Source organism: Sapajus apella, unplaced genomic scaffold, assembly GCF_009761245.1.
Source record: "Sapajus apella isolate SASKATOON/1434 unplaced genomic scaffold, GSC_monkey_1.0 scaffold73, whole genome shotgun sequence".
In the NCBI taxonomy this organism is placed as follows: domain Eukaryota; kingdom Metazoa; phylum Chordata; class Mammalia; order Primates; family Cebidae; genus Sapajus; species Sapajus apella.
Window position 1 is genome coordinate 6515206 of NW_022437013.1, and position 20703 is coordinate 6535908.

At 41.0% G+C, this 20703-nt stretch overlaps 1 protein-coding gene and 1 long non-coding RNA gene across 2 annotated transcripts; one reads left to right on the forward strand and one right to left on the reverse strand.

Moving 5' to 3' along the window:
- Window positions 1–538: 538 nt before the first annotated feature.
- Window positions 539–2876, reverse strand: LOC116531872. The gene is made up of 3 exons (XR_004260629.1): window positions 2844–2876; window positions 2066–2721; window positions 539–1555 (listed from the first exon to the last, which is right to left on the reverse strand). It is a non-coding gene; the product is annotated as an uncharacterized LOC116531872 (long non-coding RNA).
- Window positions 2877–3324: 448 nt separating this feature from the next.
- Window positions 3325–19952, forward strand: IRS4 (insulin receptor substrate 4). Its single transcript, XM_032250868.1, has one exon. The coding sequence runs from the start codon at window positions 3638–3640 to the stop codon at window positions 7415–7417; it is 3780 nt and encodes a 1259-aa protein (XP_032106759.1). The 5' UTR covers window positions 3325–3637; the 3' UTR covers window positions 7418–19952.
- Window positions 19953–20703: the final 751 nt, after the last annotated feature.

Here is a 20703-nt window from a genome sequence, read left to right on the forward strand (position 1 = left end):
TAAGCTGAAATATATGAGACCTTTTAAAAGAATTTTAGAAGTGACCATGGTGATATTTGTGTGTATCAACAGCTTCCTTTCAAACTGTGCTACAAACCACATTGTGCCAAACTTACATCTCTTTCAAAATAGAAAAGAATCAGGTTAAATGTGACTTTTTAAATCAACAGAGTGGGGAAAAAAACTTGCAACAAATAAAACAAAATTTTAATATATTTATTATGTAAACAAGTTACACATAAGAAGAAAATACTAAGAATACAATAGACAACACAAAGGACACTTTACAGGAAATAATATAATGTCAGTAAATAAATATAAATGTTTTATCTCACTAGTTAAAAAAAAAAAAAAAAAGCACATTAAAAGAACAGTGGAGGCCGGGCAAGGTGGCTCACGCCTGTAATTCCAGCACTTTGGCAGGCTGAGGCAGATGGGTCATGAGGTCAGGAGTTCAAGACCAGCCTGGCCAACATGGTGAAACTTGTCTCTACTAAAAATACAAAAATATCTGGGCATGGTGGCTGTAATCCCAGCTACTGGGAGGCTGAGGCAGGAGAAACATTTCAAAATGGGAGACGAAGGATGCAGTGAGCTGAGACTGTGCCATAGCATTCTAGCCCGGATGACAGTGTGAGGCTACGTTTCAAAAAAAAAAAAAAAAAAAGAATAGTGGAATACCATTTCACCCATCTTATCACTGATTTTTTAAAAATAAGAATGCCCAATGCTGACAATCAGTGTGGTGACAGGGTAAACTAATATAATATTTTTGAAAAATAATGTATTAAATATTCATACCTTTTAGTCCACTAATTCCAGTGCTCAGTTTTTACCCAATGGGAATTTTAAAAGACTGTAGGTACAAGGTATTCATTGACACGTTATGGAATTTTAAAAGGCTGTAGGTACAAGATATTCATTGTCGTGTTATTTATAATACTCAAAAAAATGAAAACAACCTAAATGTCCCAAAGCACATGATTAAGTACATTAATATACATTAATTGTGTTGGATATTATGCTGCATTTTAAATGATGTTTAGGTTGATGGATAATAATATGGTGAAATATTTTATAATGCTAAGTGAAAAGAATAAGATGCAAAATTATATACATTGTAAACCTACTGCTCTATGTAAAAACTCTGTATGTACAGGAAAAAGACATGAAGATTTAAAAAATCTCCAGTATTTTCCCATTTCATTTAATAACCATTTTGATATTTTCAATGTCATGTTATTACTCAAAGCACTTTCAAATGTGTTACCTTATTTGCCACATTTCTCTTTAAAACACACACGCGCGCACACACACACACACACACACACACACACACACCTTGTGCTTTGAAAGACTTATAAAATATCCTAATGCCTAACAAAAAATTATCCCAAATGAGAGCATTCGTTATCATTTTGGTTATAAGTGCAGGGAATCTTGTACATATGTGACTACGCAGTCGAAATATGTAGCAGTCCCAGTCAGGGCTCTCTCAGCATCCACACTCGTTCTGCCTCTAGCTCCTTTCGGAAACCACGGCTGCTTCCAGCACCTGTGAATATATTGCACTTATAAACTATTGGCAGAAGAGGGAATGTTATTAAATGTTCGTAATATCTAGGGAACAACCAAAACCAGTTTGTTTTTGTCTTAAATTATAGCATCAAAAGGAGCCATTTATTCAAATACGTGTGTTCTGTTTCTAACAGAGAGCAAATTCTTAAGAGGGCAGAGATATGGTTTATTTTTATGATATATACATTACCTAGTTTACTGTTGGATTTTATAAATAATACCCTTTGCCATATCAACCCTAGAGCAAGGGGAACTGACATTCCATTCTTTCTAAGAGAAATGCTGTATTTCTCTCCTCCTCTCCCTCCATTCCTCTTTGCAAACGTGGTCACTCCCATCTCCACCATTAAGAGTCTAAAATTCTAGTCAAGGACTAACTGGGGTGGTGCGATTCAGAGAGAGAAAGAGCGAGAGCGAGAGCGAGAGCGAGAGCGAGAGAGAGAGAGAGAGAGAGAGAGAGAGAGAAACTTCAAGAGGTTGCACTTACACTTCGGCAGTTTTTCCAGAAACGAGGGAGGCATTAGTTCTTACTTTTGTGATGTCGACTTGTAGACTGAAATGCATCAAAGCTCCTCTTCTTCTTGATGTGAGGGATGTGAAATATGCTGTAGAAAATATATTCAGCGTGGTCCTTTGTTCTAGGCAGGAGCTTTTCTTTTTCTAAAGTTTTTCGGTCTCGCTCAAGGAAAGGAAAGCAATATTTTGAGATTCTTTTAAAGGCACCTTCCAAAGCATTTTGAAAAAATACTTTCACAGCTCCAACACTGATTATTGCAGTAAGAATCGAGTCCAATTTTTTTCCCAATATGGCTGTATACATTGCAGGCCCCCAAATTTGTGCTTTCATAGTCATCGTTAATCAAATACGTAGGCAAAGACACTGTATTTAGGGAACCTGTGTTTTGTGGGCTAGCAGTGCATTCTGATTAATAAAGATCATGTTCATTTTGAAGTCATCGCTGTTACTCGTGTGCCTTACAGTGGCGGGCTTCTGTCAGGGGTGGAGTTGGCTCCGGAGTGCCTGCAGCGCGGTGGGAAGCAGGTCTGAACGCCCCGGTCGTCAACCAGTTTTCAGGGGGTGCCGACACTTTCTCCCAAGAGGCTAGATGCACCGCCGTGAGCGGCTGGAAAGAATGAACCAGACTGTGACAGGAACAGAGAATTCATGTGATTGACAGGGAGTAATAGGGCACCAGACTCTGTCCCCGGGTCACCAGGGCTCTGGGATTTGCACGAGTTTACTACCACCATTAACAGCTACTTACGGAAGGTTGTTTACCGCCAGAGCTCCACAAGCCTACGGCGAAGCCACTTTGGGACCCCAGCCACGCCCCCTCGCCCCTCTCACCCCTCCCTCCCGCCAAACTAATGAATTCGGGGCTGCCTACTTGCCGGACCCTCCCATTGGCCTCTATCCCAACCAATCAGAGCCTTGCAACAGTTTCACCTGGCTCCGGCTTCCCAAATAAACAAACAAACCGTCCCGCGGAGTTGGCAGCTCTACCCTGGCGCCGCCAGCAATGCTTGAGTTCCTCCCCCTCCCACCACCTCGCTTCTTCCAGCCCATGGAGCCCCGACAGTGGCGCCCTCTCCTGGCCCAGACAGTCGGCCGCTTTCTCCTGCACCCCTCCAGGCTTTCTCCCGCCCCCTCTTGCCTTCCTGGACTCCTGGTTAGAATCAGCTTGGCCAGAGAGCCCCGCCTCCTCCTTCCGGTCCTCCCTTGGCTCACAGGTCTGGAGATTCACCCGGAGGGTGTTGGCACAGCTGGAGGTGGCTCCGCCTCCGGGGCTCGCCGCCTCCTCCCTTGCACACCTCTACTGGTGGCCGCTCGCGCCCCTCCGTTGCGCCGGTAGCAGGATCCGCAGCGGCCGCCGCGTGAGGCGGCAGTCACGTGTTGTTTTGCCGGCTGCCGCGCGCTCCGAGTGGAGTGGGCGGGGGCGCGGGCCGAGGCAGGAGGGGGCTGGAGCGGGCAGACGGGGGTAGACGGCCTCTTTCCCCAGCCCTCCCTTTCCCGAATTTCCCCTCCTCCTCGCTCACCTTAAAACCATCGTGCATCACCATGGCGAGCTGCTCCTTCACTAGCGACCAAGCGACAAGGAGACTGAGAGGTGCAGCAGCGGCAGCAGCGGCAGCTCTAGCAGCGGTGGCGACCACCCCGCTTCTTTCCTCGCGAACCCCGACCGCACTCATTGGGACCGGGTCGTCTTGTCCGGGAGCCATGTGGCCTTCCACGGCCACTGGCTCCCGGTCAGACTCCGAGTCCGAGGAGGAGGACCTCCCCGTCGGGGAGGAAGTCTGCAAACGCGGCTACCTGCGGAAACAGAAGCATGGGCACAGACGCTACTTCGTGCTCAAACTCGAGACTGCTGATGCCCCAGCTCGGCTGGAATACTACGAAAATGCCAGGAAGTTCCGGCACAGTGTCCGAGCCGCGGCGGCTGCAGCAGCGGCGGCCGCCTCTGGCGCCGCGATCCCCGCGCTCATTCCACCGCGGCGCGTGATCACCCTATACCAGTGCTTTTCCGTGAGCCAGCGAGCAGATGCAAGGTACCGACACCTCATTGCCCTTTTCACCCAGGACGAGTACTTCGCGATGGTGGCCGAGAACGAGTCGGAGCAGGAAAGCTGGTACTTGCTGCTCAGCCGCCTCATCCTCGAGAGCAAGCGCCGCCGCTGCGGCACGCTAGGCGCGCAGCCGGACGGAGAGCCGGGCGCGCTGGCGGCGGCAGCGGCGGCGGAGCCACGCTTCTATAAAGATGTGTGGCAGGTAATAGTCAAACCCAGGGGGCTGGGGCACAGAAAAGAGCTGAGCGGCGTGTTCCGGCTGTGTCTAACCGACGAGGAGGTCGTGTTTGTGAGGCTGAACACTGAAGTGGCTAGCGTGGTTGTCCAGCTCCTGAGCATCCGTCGCTGTGGACACTCGGAGCAGTATTTCTTCTTGGAAGTAGGCAGGTCCACCGTCATCGGTCCAGGAGAGCTCTGGATGCAGGTCGATGACTGTGTGGTTGCCCAAAACATGCACGAGCTGTTTTTGGAGAAGATGAGAGCCCTATGTGCAGACGAATACAGAGCCCGCTGCCGCAGCTACAGCATCAGCATCGGCGCCCACCTGTTAACCCTGCTGTCCGCTAGGAGGCACCTGGGCTTGCTGCCGATAGAGCCGGGAGGCTGGCTCAGAAGGTCCCGCTTTGAGCAGTTTTGCCACCTCAGGGCCATCGGCGACGGGGAAGACGAGATGCTTTTCACCAGGCGCTTCATAACACCCAGCGAGCCTGTGCCCGACTCCAGGCGAGAAAGACTGCACCTACCCAGAGGGTGCAGGTCAAGGAGAGCTATTTCAGTGCCAGCCAGCTTTTTTCGCCGCTTAGCACACAGCCCAGCACGTCCCCCGCACCCTGCAAGAGCCCCGAACAATGGAGCTTGCCTGTCTTCTGAAGTGTCTGGATCTGGCTCTGGCAACTCTGGGGAGGAACGCAATCCCCAGAGCAAAGAAGATCAGGAAGGAAGTGGAGGCGACTACATGCCCATGAACAATTGGGGGTCAGGAAATGGCCGGGGCTCAGGAGGTGGCCAGGGCTCAAGTGGCCAAGGCTCCAGTAGCCATAGCTCGGGAGGAAACCAGTGCTCAGGTGAGGGACAGGGATCCCGAGGTGGCCAGGGTTCTAGTGGTGGCCAGGGCTCAAGTGGCCAGGGCTCAGGAGGTAACCAGTGCTCTGGAGATGGCCAGGGCACCGCAGGTGGGAACGGTTCAGGTGGTGGACAGAGACCTGGAGGTGGGCATGACTCAGGTGGTGGCCAGGGACCTGGAGATGGTTATGGCGCAGGTGGTGGCAAGAACTCTGGAGGGGGTAAAGGTGCAGGAAGTGGGAAAGGATCTGATGGTGATGATGAACGTGGAAAATCTCTGAAGAAAAGATCCTATTTTGGCAAATTAACCCAAAGCAAGCAAATGCCACCACCTCCACCACCTCCTCCTCCCCCCCCACCAGCTGGAGCAACTGGTGGAAAAGCGAAGTCTGGGGGAAGATTCCGACTTTATTTTTGTGCTGACAGAGGAGCCACAAAAGAACGCAAAGAAGCCAAAGAAGTTAAAGATGCAGAGATCCCAGAAGGTGCAGCTCGTGGCCGCCACAGAGCCAGAGCTTTTGATGAAGATGAGGATGACCCATACGTGCCAATGAGGCCAGGGGTGGCTGCCCCTCTTGTCAGCTCCAGTGATTATATGCCAATGGCTCCTCAAAATATCTCTGCTTCAAAAAAGCGCCACTCTCGATCCCCTTTTGAAGATTCAAGAGGGTACATGATGATGTTTCCCAGAGTGAGCCCACCACCTGCTCCAAGTCCTGCACCGGATCCTAATAAAGGGGATGACTCAAAGGACAATGACAGTGAGAGTGACTACATGTTCATGGCTCCTGGAGCCGGTGCAATTCCAAAAAACCCCAGAAATCCTCAGGGTGGCTCTTCCTCCAAAAGTTGGAGCTCCTACTTCTCTCTACCAAACCCTTTTCGGAGCTCACCTTTGGGACAGAGTGACCACAGTGAGTATGTACCAATGTTACCTGGAAAGTTCCTGGGGAGGGGCCTAGACAAAGAAGTCTCCTATAACTGGGGCCCCAAAGATGTATCTTCAAAGCCTTCAGGTGAGGGATCATTCTCAAAGCCTGGAAATGGGGGATCACTTTCAAAGCCTTCAGATGATGGGCCCCCAAAGGATAAGGCTCTGAGACCTAACAGACTTTCTTTTACTACACAAGAATATAAAATCAAGCCAAAACAACAAGAGCCCACACATGAGCAGAGAGAAGCTGACAGCTCTAGTGACTATGTCAACATTGACTTCACTAAAAGAGAGAGCAATACACCAGCTCCCTCTACTCAAGGACTATCAGATTCTTGGGGTATAATTGCTGACCCCAGACAGCCAGCCTTTCATAATTATGTGAATGTTGAGTTTAGAGTGCCATTTCCAAACCCAGCAAGTGACTTCTCAGATCTTTTAAGAGCTATACCACGTGCCAACCCCCTATCGCTGGACAGTGCTAGGTGGCCACTTCCTCCTCTTCCCCTCAGTGCTACAGGTAGCAATGCTAATGAGGAAGAGGGTGACTACATTGAAGTAATTTTCAACTCAGCAGTGACACCAGCCTTGCCTTTTGCTGACAGTGCCATTCGCTATGATGCTGAAACAGGTCGAATCTATGTGGTCGACCCATTTTCTGAGTGCTGTATGGATATATCTCTCTCCCCCAGCCGATGTTCAGAACCACCACCTGTTGCTAGGCTGCTGCAGGAGGAAGAGCAGGAGGGAAGACGCCCACAAAGCCGTTCTCAAAGTTTCTTTGCAGCAGCTAGAGCCGCTGTCTCGGCTTTTCCAACAGACAGCCTCGAGAGAGACCTTTCCCCATCCTATGTCCCGGCTGTTGCTTCAGCGGCAGCACCTACTTTAGCTGTCCGCCAAGTTGTAGCTGCGGCCTCAACGCTCGCCGCGGCCCCGGGCATCGGCGCAGCAGCCGTCGCTGCTGGATTTGACTCCGCCTCCGTCCGCTGGTTTCAACCTGTTGCTAATGCAACTGGTGTCGAAGGCCTAAGGGGGGCCCAAGACAATGCCGGTGGCTCGAACCCTGGAGCCCACAACCCATCTGCAAACCTTCCCAGAGGTGAGAACCGGGCTGGCGGGGCTGCCGCTGCAGCTGCCGCTCCCGAACCCCCACCTCGCAGTCGCCGGGTGCCGAGACCCCAGGAGACAGACGATTCTGACAACGACGACGACACTTACGTGAGAATGGATTTTGCCAGACCTGACAACCAGTTCGACTCTCCCAAAAGAGGTCGGTAAATTTATAATTAATTTCCCTGAAGTGAATGGTTGTTGTTTAATGAATCGATGCGCTACAGTCTACAGTGTTAGGGATACTATTTCATTAATTGGTGCTATTCGACATGGAGGATAGAATTCAGTTTTAATTATTCACACAATGCCTTTTTGATCTTTGCAAACATTTAAGTTTTTATCTAATCAATTTCTTTGGACAGAACTGATTATCCTTTAAACATTGGTTCTACTTTTTAGGGGTAGCTAAACCGCAGACATACAGCATAAGGATACTTTTAAACAGCCTTCCTCATCATTTAAAGATAATGTAAAGCAGGATATCATAAATTGGGTTCCACCAACTAATTTTCAAATCAACAACTAATAGCTGCTTTTCTGCAAATGCCCATATTTAAGTGTAGGGATTTAATGAGAACACAGACTATTAAGCAAGAACAATCAACTATTTATGTTTGGGGAGCATAATTTTCTCCTTTGAAAGTTACTTTTTAAAGAGCAGTCATTGTTATGCTAGTTTGCTGTAGTTTACCAAGAAAGTTAAATCTCAATTGTTAACGTGAATGTCTGGGAGGAACAAAACATAAATAATCCAAAACAGCAAGTGATTAAAAGAAGACAGTATTTGGCTCTGGAATGTGTTTGTGTGTTGATTTTCTTTTTGTTTTTACACAGGATAAATTCCAGAAACCTTGAGTGTTCCTTTTCTCTGTCACTAATAATGACAGGCAAGTCACATTTGCTGTGCCTCATTTTCTTCTTTTGACCCCCCACCCTTCCAGAAGAGGGTGTGGTGACAACTTGATAATGGATATGAATTTTATTTCAAAGGCTTAAAAAGCAGTTAAAACATTTAATTCGTATATCTTATGGGAAATCAAGGAAAGCAAGATAAGGCTGGAGGAAGACCTGACCCCAGGGGCAGCTTACCCTGGAATGGTAGAAGTTTTTAAAGGGCTACTTTTCCAAAGGAAGAAGTCAGGAAGAGTAGAAACTGTCAGACTTGGAAACAAGACTTAGAGTAATTCTACTGTGTACAACATTGTGCAATGTTGTCATCAGTGTGTCTTGAGACATTTTCAGGAGATGATTGCAAAAGATGATGTCTCCATAGTCTCAACTGCCTTCCCTCTTTACTTGAATATGCTTTTTTCCCAGTGAAGGAAGGGATGGACCCCAGCAGTTTTCATTCCAGTAGTCAGTTTAGTGAAGATTTTTGCTTTGCTTGCTTTGTGGAATGCTTTTGTGATTGGATCTCTGCCCACTGTGCTTGATCAGGCAGAACAAGTTGAGGACTGATCACAACAGTCACCTAACAAGCTCCCTATTTAGTGCAGGTGTAGCCCCCCCCACCTCCCCTTTCTCTCCCTGCTATAGAAAACTTGCCATACAAAAACTCACATTTGCTGCACGGACACATTAAAGAGTGATCATTAAAACAACAAAAGGATGCTTTGGCTTGCCAAAGGATTCAATTCAGACCTCTTTTAAACTGTGAGTCCCCTCCCAACACACACACACGGACACACACACGATCACCACTGCTACCATAATCATACATTTAAAATATATAATTTCATTTCCAAGACTTTAATCCACAATAAGCTTTTCAAGAATAGATCTATTTAATTCTGTAGAATATACCTGAAAATTGATCTCAAGCTATTGTTTGAGCCTAACTGTTGAAGACACCATTTATAATTTTGATGTAGCCGATACATAGCTGCCTGTGTCCCTGTAATACAAAAGGACCAGTTTTCATAGAAGTTTATCTATACTTTCAAATACCCTGATCTTTCTTAAAGATGTAAAATAGTGAAATCTTATTGTTTCTTAAATAAATTCTGACTTCCCAAGGATTATCTAGATGCAATGATCATTATCTTAGCATAAATTACTGATTTATGACTTTGTAGCTATTTTGGAGATTTAACATTCTGTAAATGCATTGTTTATTGAGGAAATTCCTAGCTTTATTGAAAGACTACAGCAAGGAAGCTATATCTCACAGGGAGTCAGGCGCTTAGGTTGAAATAAGAAAATCAATGTGGAAGCACTTTGGAATGTTAAAGCACTTTACATATGTAAGATATTTTTAGTGTCATTGGATTAATACTGAAGTGAAATTTCAACAGTTTAAACTGATTTAGTTTCTTGCAAAATAATTGGTCTTGAGAGTGATTCCTGCACATAATTTGCTGAAATACAAGAAAGGAATGGTGGGGGTTGGGGGGAGGTGGTGGTGGTGGTGGTGGTGAAACAACCCATTTTAGGAAATGACTTTGGTTGGCATTCTAATGTAAAATGTATGGTAGAATGTTGTCTGTGAAGTGTTAAGAACAAGCTGAATGATTCTGATCCTTTTTTTTTTTTTTATTGTAAAGCTGCAGAATAATTTTCACCCATTTCTCATCTCTCCTTATCTTCCTATCTAACATTAAGACAAAAAAAATCATGTTAGGAAACAAAAACATAATGCTTTGACAGAGGAAAAAATACCATCTTTATTAGAAGTTACGTATTTCAAAAAGCCATTTTAATTGATAGGAAGTGCTTAGAACAGTGCCTGGCACATAGCAAGTGCTGTATATGAATTGTTTTACAGCTATTACCATTGTTATTGTTGCTACTGTTATTATTACATTTAGAAACACAAACCTAAATTAAAATTCTCCATCTGAAAATCTCACTTTTCAGTTAGTCTTTACTTCCATTTAAAATAGTTTATATTGTTGTTTATAGATTACCATTTAAGTGAAGTGAGATTATAAATCTGTGAGACAGCTTTTCTCATGTAACACAAAATTAATAAATGATCTCATTTACCTACAGTCACATTGCATATAAGTACTTTAAGGGAATTTACGCAAGCTGATTAGAAAGAGACACAGAAGTACAACCTTAAACATGACTTTATTAATAAATGAAATAATTTTTAATCATTTATTGAAGATGAAGTCTTCACATTTTAAACACACAGGTTCAGCTTGACTGTTAACGTGTGTATGACTATTTGCTTCTTTTTCTACCTTACTTAATGTAGAATTCATAGTTCAAAATGACTTGAGGTGAAAAATTTCCTGTTTTTTATTCACGAGATAGGAGGATATAAAAAGGCAGCTTTAGGAGGGGTGAGAGAATCAGTCAGCTAAATTAGTAATATTATGATAGCACTTGGTATTAAAAAGCAAAAAAAAAAATCTGTAGTAATTAATTTTTGCAGTGTTAGACACTTTTATCACCATGAAGGAATCTTATGTTTCTTTTGAGTGTACTACTGCCAAACTTGTTGCTATCAGTTATAGGCACTAGGAACACATTGTTTTTATTGTATTGAACTTACTTATTATAATTTATTAGAATAAGATTTCCATATAGCAGAAATTTCCCAGCTATCATTGATGGATTACTTATTTTAGGTGACATTCAATCCCTCAAAATTGGACAGTGTTTGGACTAATGAGGTATTTGACCTATAACAATTAAAGAGGACCTCACTTAATTAAAGTTAACTAAAGTTGTTCACAATCATTATTCATTTGCATTCATTGTATTTTAAGAGTGATGCTTTCAGGGCAAAAATTTCAACTACCGGCAATATACCTACTTTAAACAAGGACCAGAACTTTAATTAAGCACACCAGAATATCACACATATATAAAAATTCAAACAAGATCTCTTATTTTCTTTTCCTCTCCCTAATCCCCTGTTTTGGGAACAAACTCAGGCTTCTCAGAAGGACAAAAAAAATTTCCTGTGGGAATAGATGTGGCTGACCAGCATAGGGAGACCTAAGGAATAGTTTATGTGATTTAAAAGGGTCTGTTGTTAAATTGTTGAAATGTAACAAATTGTTGATTGAGGAAATGCTTTCCAGTTGCAGATTGCCTTATAGTTTGCAAAGCACATTCACATTCATTATTTTACTGATGGACGGTAAGTATTGGAAATGAAGCCCATGTTGAGAATTTTCCTGTGATCAAACAGGTAAGTGGCAGAGCTGAAAATCTAACTCATACATCTGATTTCAAGTCCAGTGCTCTACCCAACATGAAATCTCTCTTTAATCGGGTGTTTAGTCTGTTATTTTCCCATTGATAACAGAGTATTACATGGATAATGATTAGGAATAAATTACAAGTTTGCTTTCATTTGATAGTAGCAAATTTCGTTGTAAGTAATTCATTCAGAGCATTATAACTACGGACTATCTGCCAGGACTTGGGTAATTTTATTACATTGAACTGTTTGCCCTGGTTCTTAGAATAAAAGAATTTGACCTTTGCTGGAATTGAATCTTTACATCTGATCTGGGGAGGAGTTGGTTAATCTTTATTACCCAAACACAAATAGTGTGTGTGTCTAGATCTCACAGAAACATTGAAAGGAAAGAAAGGATTTGAGGGTGCATTCAGTAAATTTCCATTAATGATCATTTATTTAACTGAAGTTAGATTTGTTTGATCTTCCTAATAACCCATTGACATTTTAGAGTTATAGCAAAAAGTCTTTTCATTTAATTTCTTCCCTCATTATAAAATTTCATATTCTAACTAAACCAGCACAGTAGGCAAAACAGGATAAAGTAAGACAGGTAGAAGAATAAGCAGTGTAGCAATAGATGTTCTTCATTGGTTTAAAAAGTAAACTTGCTTTTGGCAGTTAGGCAAGTAGATTTTAGAAGCCTTGAAAATCAAACTGTCTCCTTGGGACATAAAAATCCCTGTTTAAAATTAAGTTCATTTTGATTTAGCACTGTTTTTAAGGCTTTAAGAGTATGTAAAAATAGCCCAGACATTTTATTGGCAGTATTGGAAAATAGCTTTTAAAAAATGCTTAATTAAAACCTACAGTATATTTTGTCTAAGAGGTGCTGCCAGACTCTTAGATAGTGAGGATCATTTACTAGAAAACACTGCTTGGTCCTGACTGAGAAATGAGAAATTAAAAACACTACTTTTTAAAATAATGAAATAAATACATCACAATGCACCGAGTTTTTTCCATAGCATTGGATTGCTGATTTTAAAGCTATTGATAAAATTGCTAAGAAAAGTGTGCTTGCCATATGAACTTAAAGTATATTCTCTAGCAATTCTGCATTGATTATTGGTAATGTAGCTACAGTTCTCACATTTCAATCTTATTTTGGAAAGGTAGGCTCAACATTTGAGGAACATATTTAGAGATTTTTCTAGTGTAAATGTATATACTATTTTAGGTTTGCATTTCTTTAGAGGGTACCTTTCAACTTCTGGCTGAGGAATTAATTCCTTTTAGAATGGAAAACATGTACTTAAATACTTATTAAGTAAAATGAAAAAGTTACTGCCATTTTCCCTTAGATTCCTGATACTTCTTTCTTACTGGTTAGGGTTGCATTGGTTGTGTTCTGTGAGTCTTAGCCTCATGTGCCCTTTGTCAAACCTATGCCCTTATATTCAGGCAAACATCCCCTTTTCTGGTCTCTTTCTGGCTGAAAAGGAGAGGGCCACTGTGGGAGTCCTGCAGGGCCCACAGAGGATTTATTTCACCAAATGTTGATCACTCCCAGTACACGGGCTTAGATTGCAGAAGCAACCTTCCTCATAGGGATCCAAAGTTGTGCTGCCTGCCCTACTCTCACTTGGTGCAGAACCAGCTGGGCTGGTGTTTAAAGCTATTTTCACGGTTGGATGGATCACAATATGTATGATGCTAGCCAGACCTTCTGGATTTACCGAATATCCAATTCTCTATAAATTGTAGTCACTTTAGCTAGTTTTGACAATTTATATACAATTCTCTCTACAATTAATAATTTCCTACTAATAGACTTGAAACTTAGACTATCAGGGAAGTTTCTATCTCAAAACTCATTCTGAAAATGGCTCACATGTGTACCCACGGTGCCCTTGAAAGGCTGACCAGCAAATGTGATTTTCACTATTGTTTTTTAAAGTGTTGTGCCTCCAGTCTTGAAAGTGTACCAACCTTGTCCTCACACTCAGAGTCCTGTGCCCCCAGCCCACCCCCATGATGAAGTCCTTATTGTGGCTGCAGCTCTTATCATAGTTTCCCTTCTACTGTCACCCTACCTCTGACTATTCCAGCTGCTTGAGTTTTGGGGACACAATTCCTATTGCCATGGCTGGAAGACACAGAGTCTCAAATTGAAATTGCACATACATCTTCCCTCAGAAATGATGACTGGGTATAGTCAAAATAGTTCTCTGTTAGTTCAGGAGCTGCATAGGTTAAATATAAACATATCTAGACAAAGCTATGAACCTATCCACCATTTATTTAATTTATGATATTGTTTCTATAAGATAATTTATCCTGAGTTTCAACTAAACAATGACCTTGGAATATGTCTATTTTGTAAATAGGAAACTGCCTATATTAGAATTATATTAACTTGCATTCTTTAAGTTGGCAGTAACTAGGCAGCAGAGTGAAGTGGCCCATGTGTGTGTTGGGAGGTAGTGGAGAAGCTGACCTAGCATGAAAATCCTGTAGCCGATCTCCATAGAGTTTGTATCCAGATACTCCAGACTGGAATGCACATGCGTAAGTGGTCCAGGGCCTGCTAACAAAGGGCAGGTGTAAAACAATTGGGCTGACCTTTGAGGAGATGGAGGTTTACGAGTGTCACACATTTTCCTTACGGATTCTTTTGAGTATTGTGTCCCAAAACTATTGCCATTGTGGAAACAACAGTATTTTATCATCTGATCTATGAAGGAGATAATAGTCGGTATGTTGTAAAGACTCGTAGCAATAATTGCTAGTTTTTAGCCTTGAGGAATAGCACTTAATTTTATCAAGTCCTAGAGAATCATCGTCCTCTGCAATCACAGGGCACAGAAAAGTATGATCATCCATTCTTACTGAAAAAAAAAAAAAAACAACCTACATATACTCCAGAGACAATGCTAAGCTAAATAATGTAATTGCATTATTATACATTCATCTTTGGCATGTATGTGTCAATTTATCTTTATTTGCTTCCTTTCCTTTTTTTTTTCCTTTTGCTTTACTTAGTTGCCCCTGCTTATGTGAGCTCCAGTTGATTGCAGGTATAGCATGTTGTCTAACAAAAAGAGTGAGGAATTTGCAAAAAATCTTGAAAAACATTTTTGAGCTCTAGGAAAACTGGAGTTGAAAAGATAACTAAGATAATAAGATTTCAGAAGGGGAAAAGAGAATGAGAGAATAACAATGTTGCTATAGGTTCACCTTTCTCTGAGCAGAGGAAATATTGCTATTTCAGACTTCAAACTGTAATAGAGGCATGTTTACGATTCATATAAAGAGGTCTGAGGTACCCTGGAGGAATTGCCTTCTTGGCTCGCCCTGTGAATTTCCAGGGATATTGAAGTCATCTGTGCTTTATTAGCATATTATAGATTAACGTTCAGGTTTCTATCATTATATAAATTAAAACAGAAAAGTTTACTTCATTTGTTTTTGAGAACAAATTTCCATGCCGGATTTTGGTAGGAGGAGCAGGGAAATATTTTGACTCATCAGAGTCCATTGAGGTTTTCTATCTTACAGAGAAAAATTGCTTGAAGAGTATACCACCCATTAAAAGGGGTAGAATTAACTTGTTGTTTAAAAGACCTTTGATTAATTGAAAAATAAGAATATACAATAAGGTGTTTATAACCTGTCAGTATCAAATGGGAATAATACATCTCAAACAGACCACATTATTACAAGCATCGCCATTTACCTTTCTGATGGTGAAATCACATAAAAATGAATGGGAGACAAATCTAAGGTATGACTGTTAGCCCTTTAATATTCATTTTGCAGACTTTTCACAGCTAAGTTTTAATCTCGAATTGCTTTCCTTTGCCACCCAGCGAGGTTCTGAGTTGCTTCCTTACGCTGTTCTTTGGAATGTGCTCCGGGAATGTAAGCTCATTTTAATATTGGCCTAAGTAAAACAGGATTATAAAAGCAAATCTGTGTCTCAAGTTCCCATAATGCATTTCAAAAGCAAGTTAAATTATTTCGAGATTATCCTGTTTTGGATACCATTATTCCTTTCTGCTAAAATCGTTAATCAAGAATTGACAAATACATTTGTGAAGTAAACATGAAAATACACAATTATTTGTCACTTTTTATTAATTTATTAAGCATTCACTTAATGCTGGTGTAGGTGTTCTAGGAAAGCAATGGCAATATGATTCAAATTTTAGTAGAGTCTCTGTCATTTAAAAAAAGGAAAGAAGAAAGAAAACTCCAATAACAACAAATGTTCCTAATCTTAGTATAATGCCAATAGGGTAGTGATATGGAGCTTAATTTGAAGGTTTTGAGAAATATATATATATGACATCCAGTGTATCATATAAGACAGCAAGAAGTCCTTTTTAAAGCACATGTAATGTGCTACATATAGACATATGAAGATATTTTTGTACTAAAACCAAATAGTAAACTAAACTGGGTGAAATACCTTTCTAACCTTAAATATCTTTTAAAATGTAGCTGATATCTGATAACATTCTGTAATACTAGTCTGGCCTAATTTTCCAGCAAGTAACAGTTACTAATATGCACTCTCACAGTTAACTGTGGTTGTCACAGACTCCTTTCTTCCTGTGTACAACTAGATACATAAAATGTAAAATTTCTAAACCCACTGTTGACAGGAAAGCTTAATATCTTTACTAATCTAGGGTATTTTTTTTGAGACAGGGTTTTACTGTCACTCAGGCTAGAGTGCAGTGGCACAACAGGATTTTACCATGTTGCCCATGCTGTTCTTGAACTCCTGGCCTCAAGGGATCCACCTGCCTTGGCCTCCCAAAGTGCTGGGATTATAGGCATGAGCCATTATGCCTGGCATTTTTTTAACCCTTTAATCTGTAGGAACAAACCTATGCATTGAATCTTAATGAATAGACACAAGTAGTAAGAGAGGAATGTACTTTTCCCACTCAGTGCTTTATCCAGCTGCAAATTTGTTACATTTTTAAAGCCCTTGAACCCAGGAGTTTGGGTGGGGCTGCAGTGAGCCATGATCATGCCACGGCACTTCAGCCTGGGTAAGAAGTCAGGATAGTGAGACCTCATCTCTAAAAAAAAAAAAATTGTAAAACTTTTGATGAGAAAATTAATACTTAAAATATGTATTTCCAGTTTAATACACAATCTTGTACTTTAAGCCCACTCTGGAAGATGTTTTCCATGGATTCTTTTAGGATGTCTCAAATAAAATAGAATACTTGGTACTTTGAGGTGACCTGATCTTAAGGTAATACTGGCATCCCATCATCAATTTGCTGATCATTTATCCTTATCCCTTCTCTGGTCCAGCACCTTCTTTGTATCTGATCCACACCTCCTGCCACACTCCCCATTACGCACCCTCTCAAAAGCAGAAAGCCAAGAGAATAATGCTGGAACTTTTTTCTTTTATTAAACAGATGGGAATTTAAAGTCTCCTTGGCAGGTATGACTTTGTTCTATTAGAAGAAATTCAATGATTGAGTCTAGAGACCATCACCAAGGCTGTACTTAAATCCTATGACTTGTGCTACATAACCTGGTGAAGGCATAGTCACACATGTAGAAGAAGAAGAAGAAGAAAAAAATCTGTTTCTCTGCACAATGCCTGGCTCACTTGTGGGCTCCACTGGAAGAAAGTAGAACAGTGCACACATGTGTAAAGATGCTGTCCACCAGAAATGTCAGAGTGGCAGCGTGGGGGCCAAAGGAATAACTGCCCTTATTTCCTTGCCCAGCCGATATTCCTCACAGGCAGCCAGCAGAGTTGATTAACTCTGTCAATGCCCAGGCAGTCTCCTCTATATAGCTCTCAAAAACTTCTAGTTAGATTTTGTTTTGTGTTTTGTTCTTTTGTTTTAAACCAGGGTGGGGGTGAAAGCTCTCCACATTAATTCTTCAAGTAACTTTTGTTTTATCATCTTTTTTCTAGAGTGATTATATTGACACGAAAACACATTTTAGAAGAAAAGTGATACTTATGGAATTTTATCTTCATCTACTCCAGATCTGCCTACAGGAAAGAAAATTCAGTCTTCTGAGTAGAAAGCAACCTAAATTCCTACAAGCCTACAAGTGGACTCTGGCAATTGAATGATCCTATTCATGCAGATCATTCATCCTACTGCTTATGGATCCAGTGATTTCTAATTAACAAATTTACACTGTGCAAAACACTGGTTTTGTTTTCTGGTATTCTCCCCGATCTTTCCCTTTGAACAGAAACAGATACTATAGAAATGAGCATCTGATAGCTCTTTCCCTCTCTTAAAAATGTTAATTACAATATATATAAATGCGGTCAATGCCAATTTTAATGATGTAAAATATTTAGATTCAATTTTGAAGTTGAAAAACCTTTAAACTAGGGCGCATAAAGAAAAAAAGCTGTCAATGGGAAGGTAGGTATGATCTGGAATCTTTTTTCTGAGTATTACACACACAAAACATTTCTTGATCAATGAATTAAATGTCAACTGAACTGATATCTTGATGGGACATTACCAATATTTTAAAGGCAGGACTAAAGGGCAGATTATTTCAGATTTTGCTCATTAGCAAAACTAACATTCTGCTCATGTTAAATGTCAATGAAACTTATATCTTGATTGAGCATTTCCAGCATTTTAAAGGCAGAACTGAGAAATGGCTTATCTATTTGTTCACATACAACACTATGACCTTCTGCCTGCAAATCAATTGAGTATTTTCAAACCTATTATTTTTAATTTATTGTGAAACCTACATTTACCTCCTAAGAGAAGCAAGGCTCTTCAAAAGTCTCTTCCCACGGCCCCTCTCTGCTTCTCCGGCCCTCTCTCCAGTTTCAACCTCTATTCTTCTCCTTTTTCCGGCCCTCTCCCCAATGCACACTCTCCCTCCTATGTCCAGGGCTACTATAAAGAGATCAGTTTCCCATATTCAATAAATCAGTGTTTACTTATCAATTAATAGTTTGATGAAAACTTAAGCCAAAAGGAACCTCTTATAAGGCTTTGTTTCCTTCGGGATATTGAGCCAATGTAAGATGTACCAAATTTAAAAAAAAAAAAAAAACAATCAGAGCAAGCTCTCCTTCCTCCCCCCCTCCCCCATTTTTGCTTGCCTCTGATTGAAACTGAATTAAGATGTTAGGAGCCTAGACCTTTGAGTACATGACACTAACAAGGTGGTGACCACAGAGAATAGGTACAAAGGTCTTGAAGCTTGCTTAGAGCTTTGTTCCGTGGTGGCACACAAATCTTGGCTTGCTGTACCATCACTGGCAAACCTCATCATATCACAGATGAGTGTGAGTGTTTGAGTGTCTGTGTGTGAGCACTAGTTGTATGTGTGCATATTTGTGTGTATGCACACTTTTGTGTACCTGTGTACATGTGATTGTAGATGTACCTGTTGTGTGTAACTGTGTTAAAAAGAAACTTGCTTCGCATTTAATGTGCAACTTTGAAGTAGTGTAATATTTATCTGAAGTTTTTCACCACTTGGTTTTGATGTATTTGAACGTGTACTTCTATCTTCAAGCAAGCTTATAGTACATGTTGCTAAACTAACTTCTCCAAACAACTGAGTTGACTTCTATTTTTCCTTGCCTACCAACCAAAGGGATGGGGGCCTTTTCTTTCCCCTTGTAAATGATGCTGAGGAGAGGATGTGGCTACAGGATCAGGCATTGTTACAGTAACTAGTCACTGCTAGGACATCAACTTCATAAGTTCCTTCAGACTCTTCTCTTTTTTCAACCTAATCAAATAATGCAGTGTGGCTTTTGTTCGTTGTGATAAAAATGTGCTCTTTGGGCAGCCTTTTTTCAAGCCTTCTGTCACCATTTTATTTTCAAGTTAAGTAATAATTGTTTAGAATTGTGAGAAAAAAGATTACTTGGGGGAAAATACTATATCACTTTATTTGCATATTAGCTTCAGAAGCTGCCAGCAGACAGGGTACAGAGGGTATAAAGCACAGATGTAACAGTTGCTGAATAAATGAACGAGAAGCCTCATACATAACAGTACACATTATACAAGTAGTAACAGGTACAAATAGTCACAAGTACTGCATAACAAGCAATCTTTTTCACATTATTTCTTAGTTTACAGACAATTAATTTATTCAGTATTGTACTGGAAGAATCTTTATGGACTATGTGTACCAGCATATCACTTACCTTCCAGCTATCAGTTCATGCTGCTGTTAAGAAAAAACGATGATGGAATGATTTTTTTGTGTGTGTGACCGCTGCATTTAATTCGGTATCAGGTGTAATCACTTAGTTGTTAAAAAGTGAAACTTCACAGTTCCACCAGCTAATTACATTTGCTATTTCTGCTTCAGAGATCTGCTTTGAGTTGCTTTGGCTTTGTCTTCCTTTGTAAATACTCTTGTACTTTCTTTTCTTTGTAAACATCTCGTTTGCAGTTTTGGGAGACAACTTTGCAACTCTGTATAGTGTTTATATATATATGTATATCTATATATATCTGACTTGCCTTTCCATAGAGCTACTCGCAATAAATGTGTTCATGTAAGTTATTTCTGTGGAGATTAATTTTTTTCTTAATAGTATTGTCTCTACTCCATTATAAATATATTTTCCTGCTTTGTAGTAGGACTGACTGCATTTTTTTGAATGAAATGGGGTATTTTAGGGTTTGGACTAAAGGTACTTTGCCTAGAAACATGAGGCTTCTCAATAGAGTGAATAAAGTCAACTCTTGATTCTTCAAATGTGGTGGTGCTACTAGTGTAGAACAATTTATAAAATGCCTTACCTAAATTTTCATGCGGACCATGGATAATGAGTGAATCCTACACTGGAGCAACTACTCAAGGAAGTTGAGGTGACCATTTACTTTTTTTTTCTGTCTCCTTCCCTTGCCACTTACTCTTGCCCTTTAAATGACTCTCTTTTCATTTTCTTTTTAACCACTAGGAAAGCAACTGTGAGTACATATAAAATACGCTTATGACAGACAAGAAAGTATGCTTGCATTGATGGAATATAGAAGGATAGATGGATTGAATATCAATAATTTATTAGCAAATTATAATGCCTGCCTTATTGGAAACCAAAAGTTTAAAAGAACTCTAGAAAAATAATTGCCCCCCACCCACCAATTCCTTCTTTACCAAATAACCCTTGCCATGCAGAAGTCAGCAAGAATCGATAAGACTTAGAGACCGTACCTATGCAACAATCCTGTAAGATCTGCACATGTACCCCAGAACTTAAAGTACAATTTAAAAAAAAAAAGACTTACAGACCAGTCCCTGTACAAAGAAG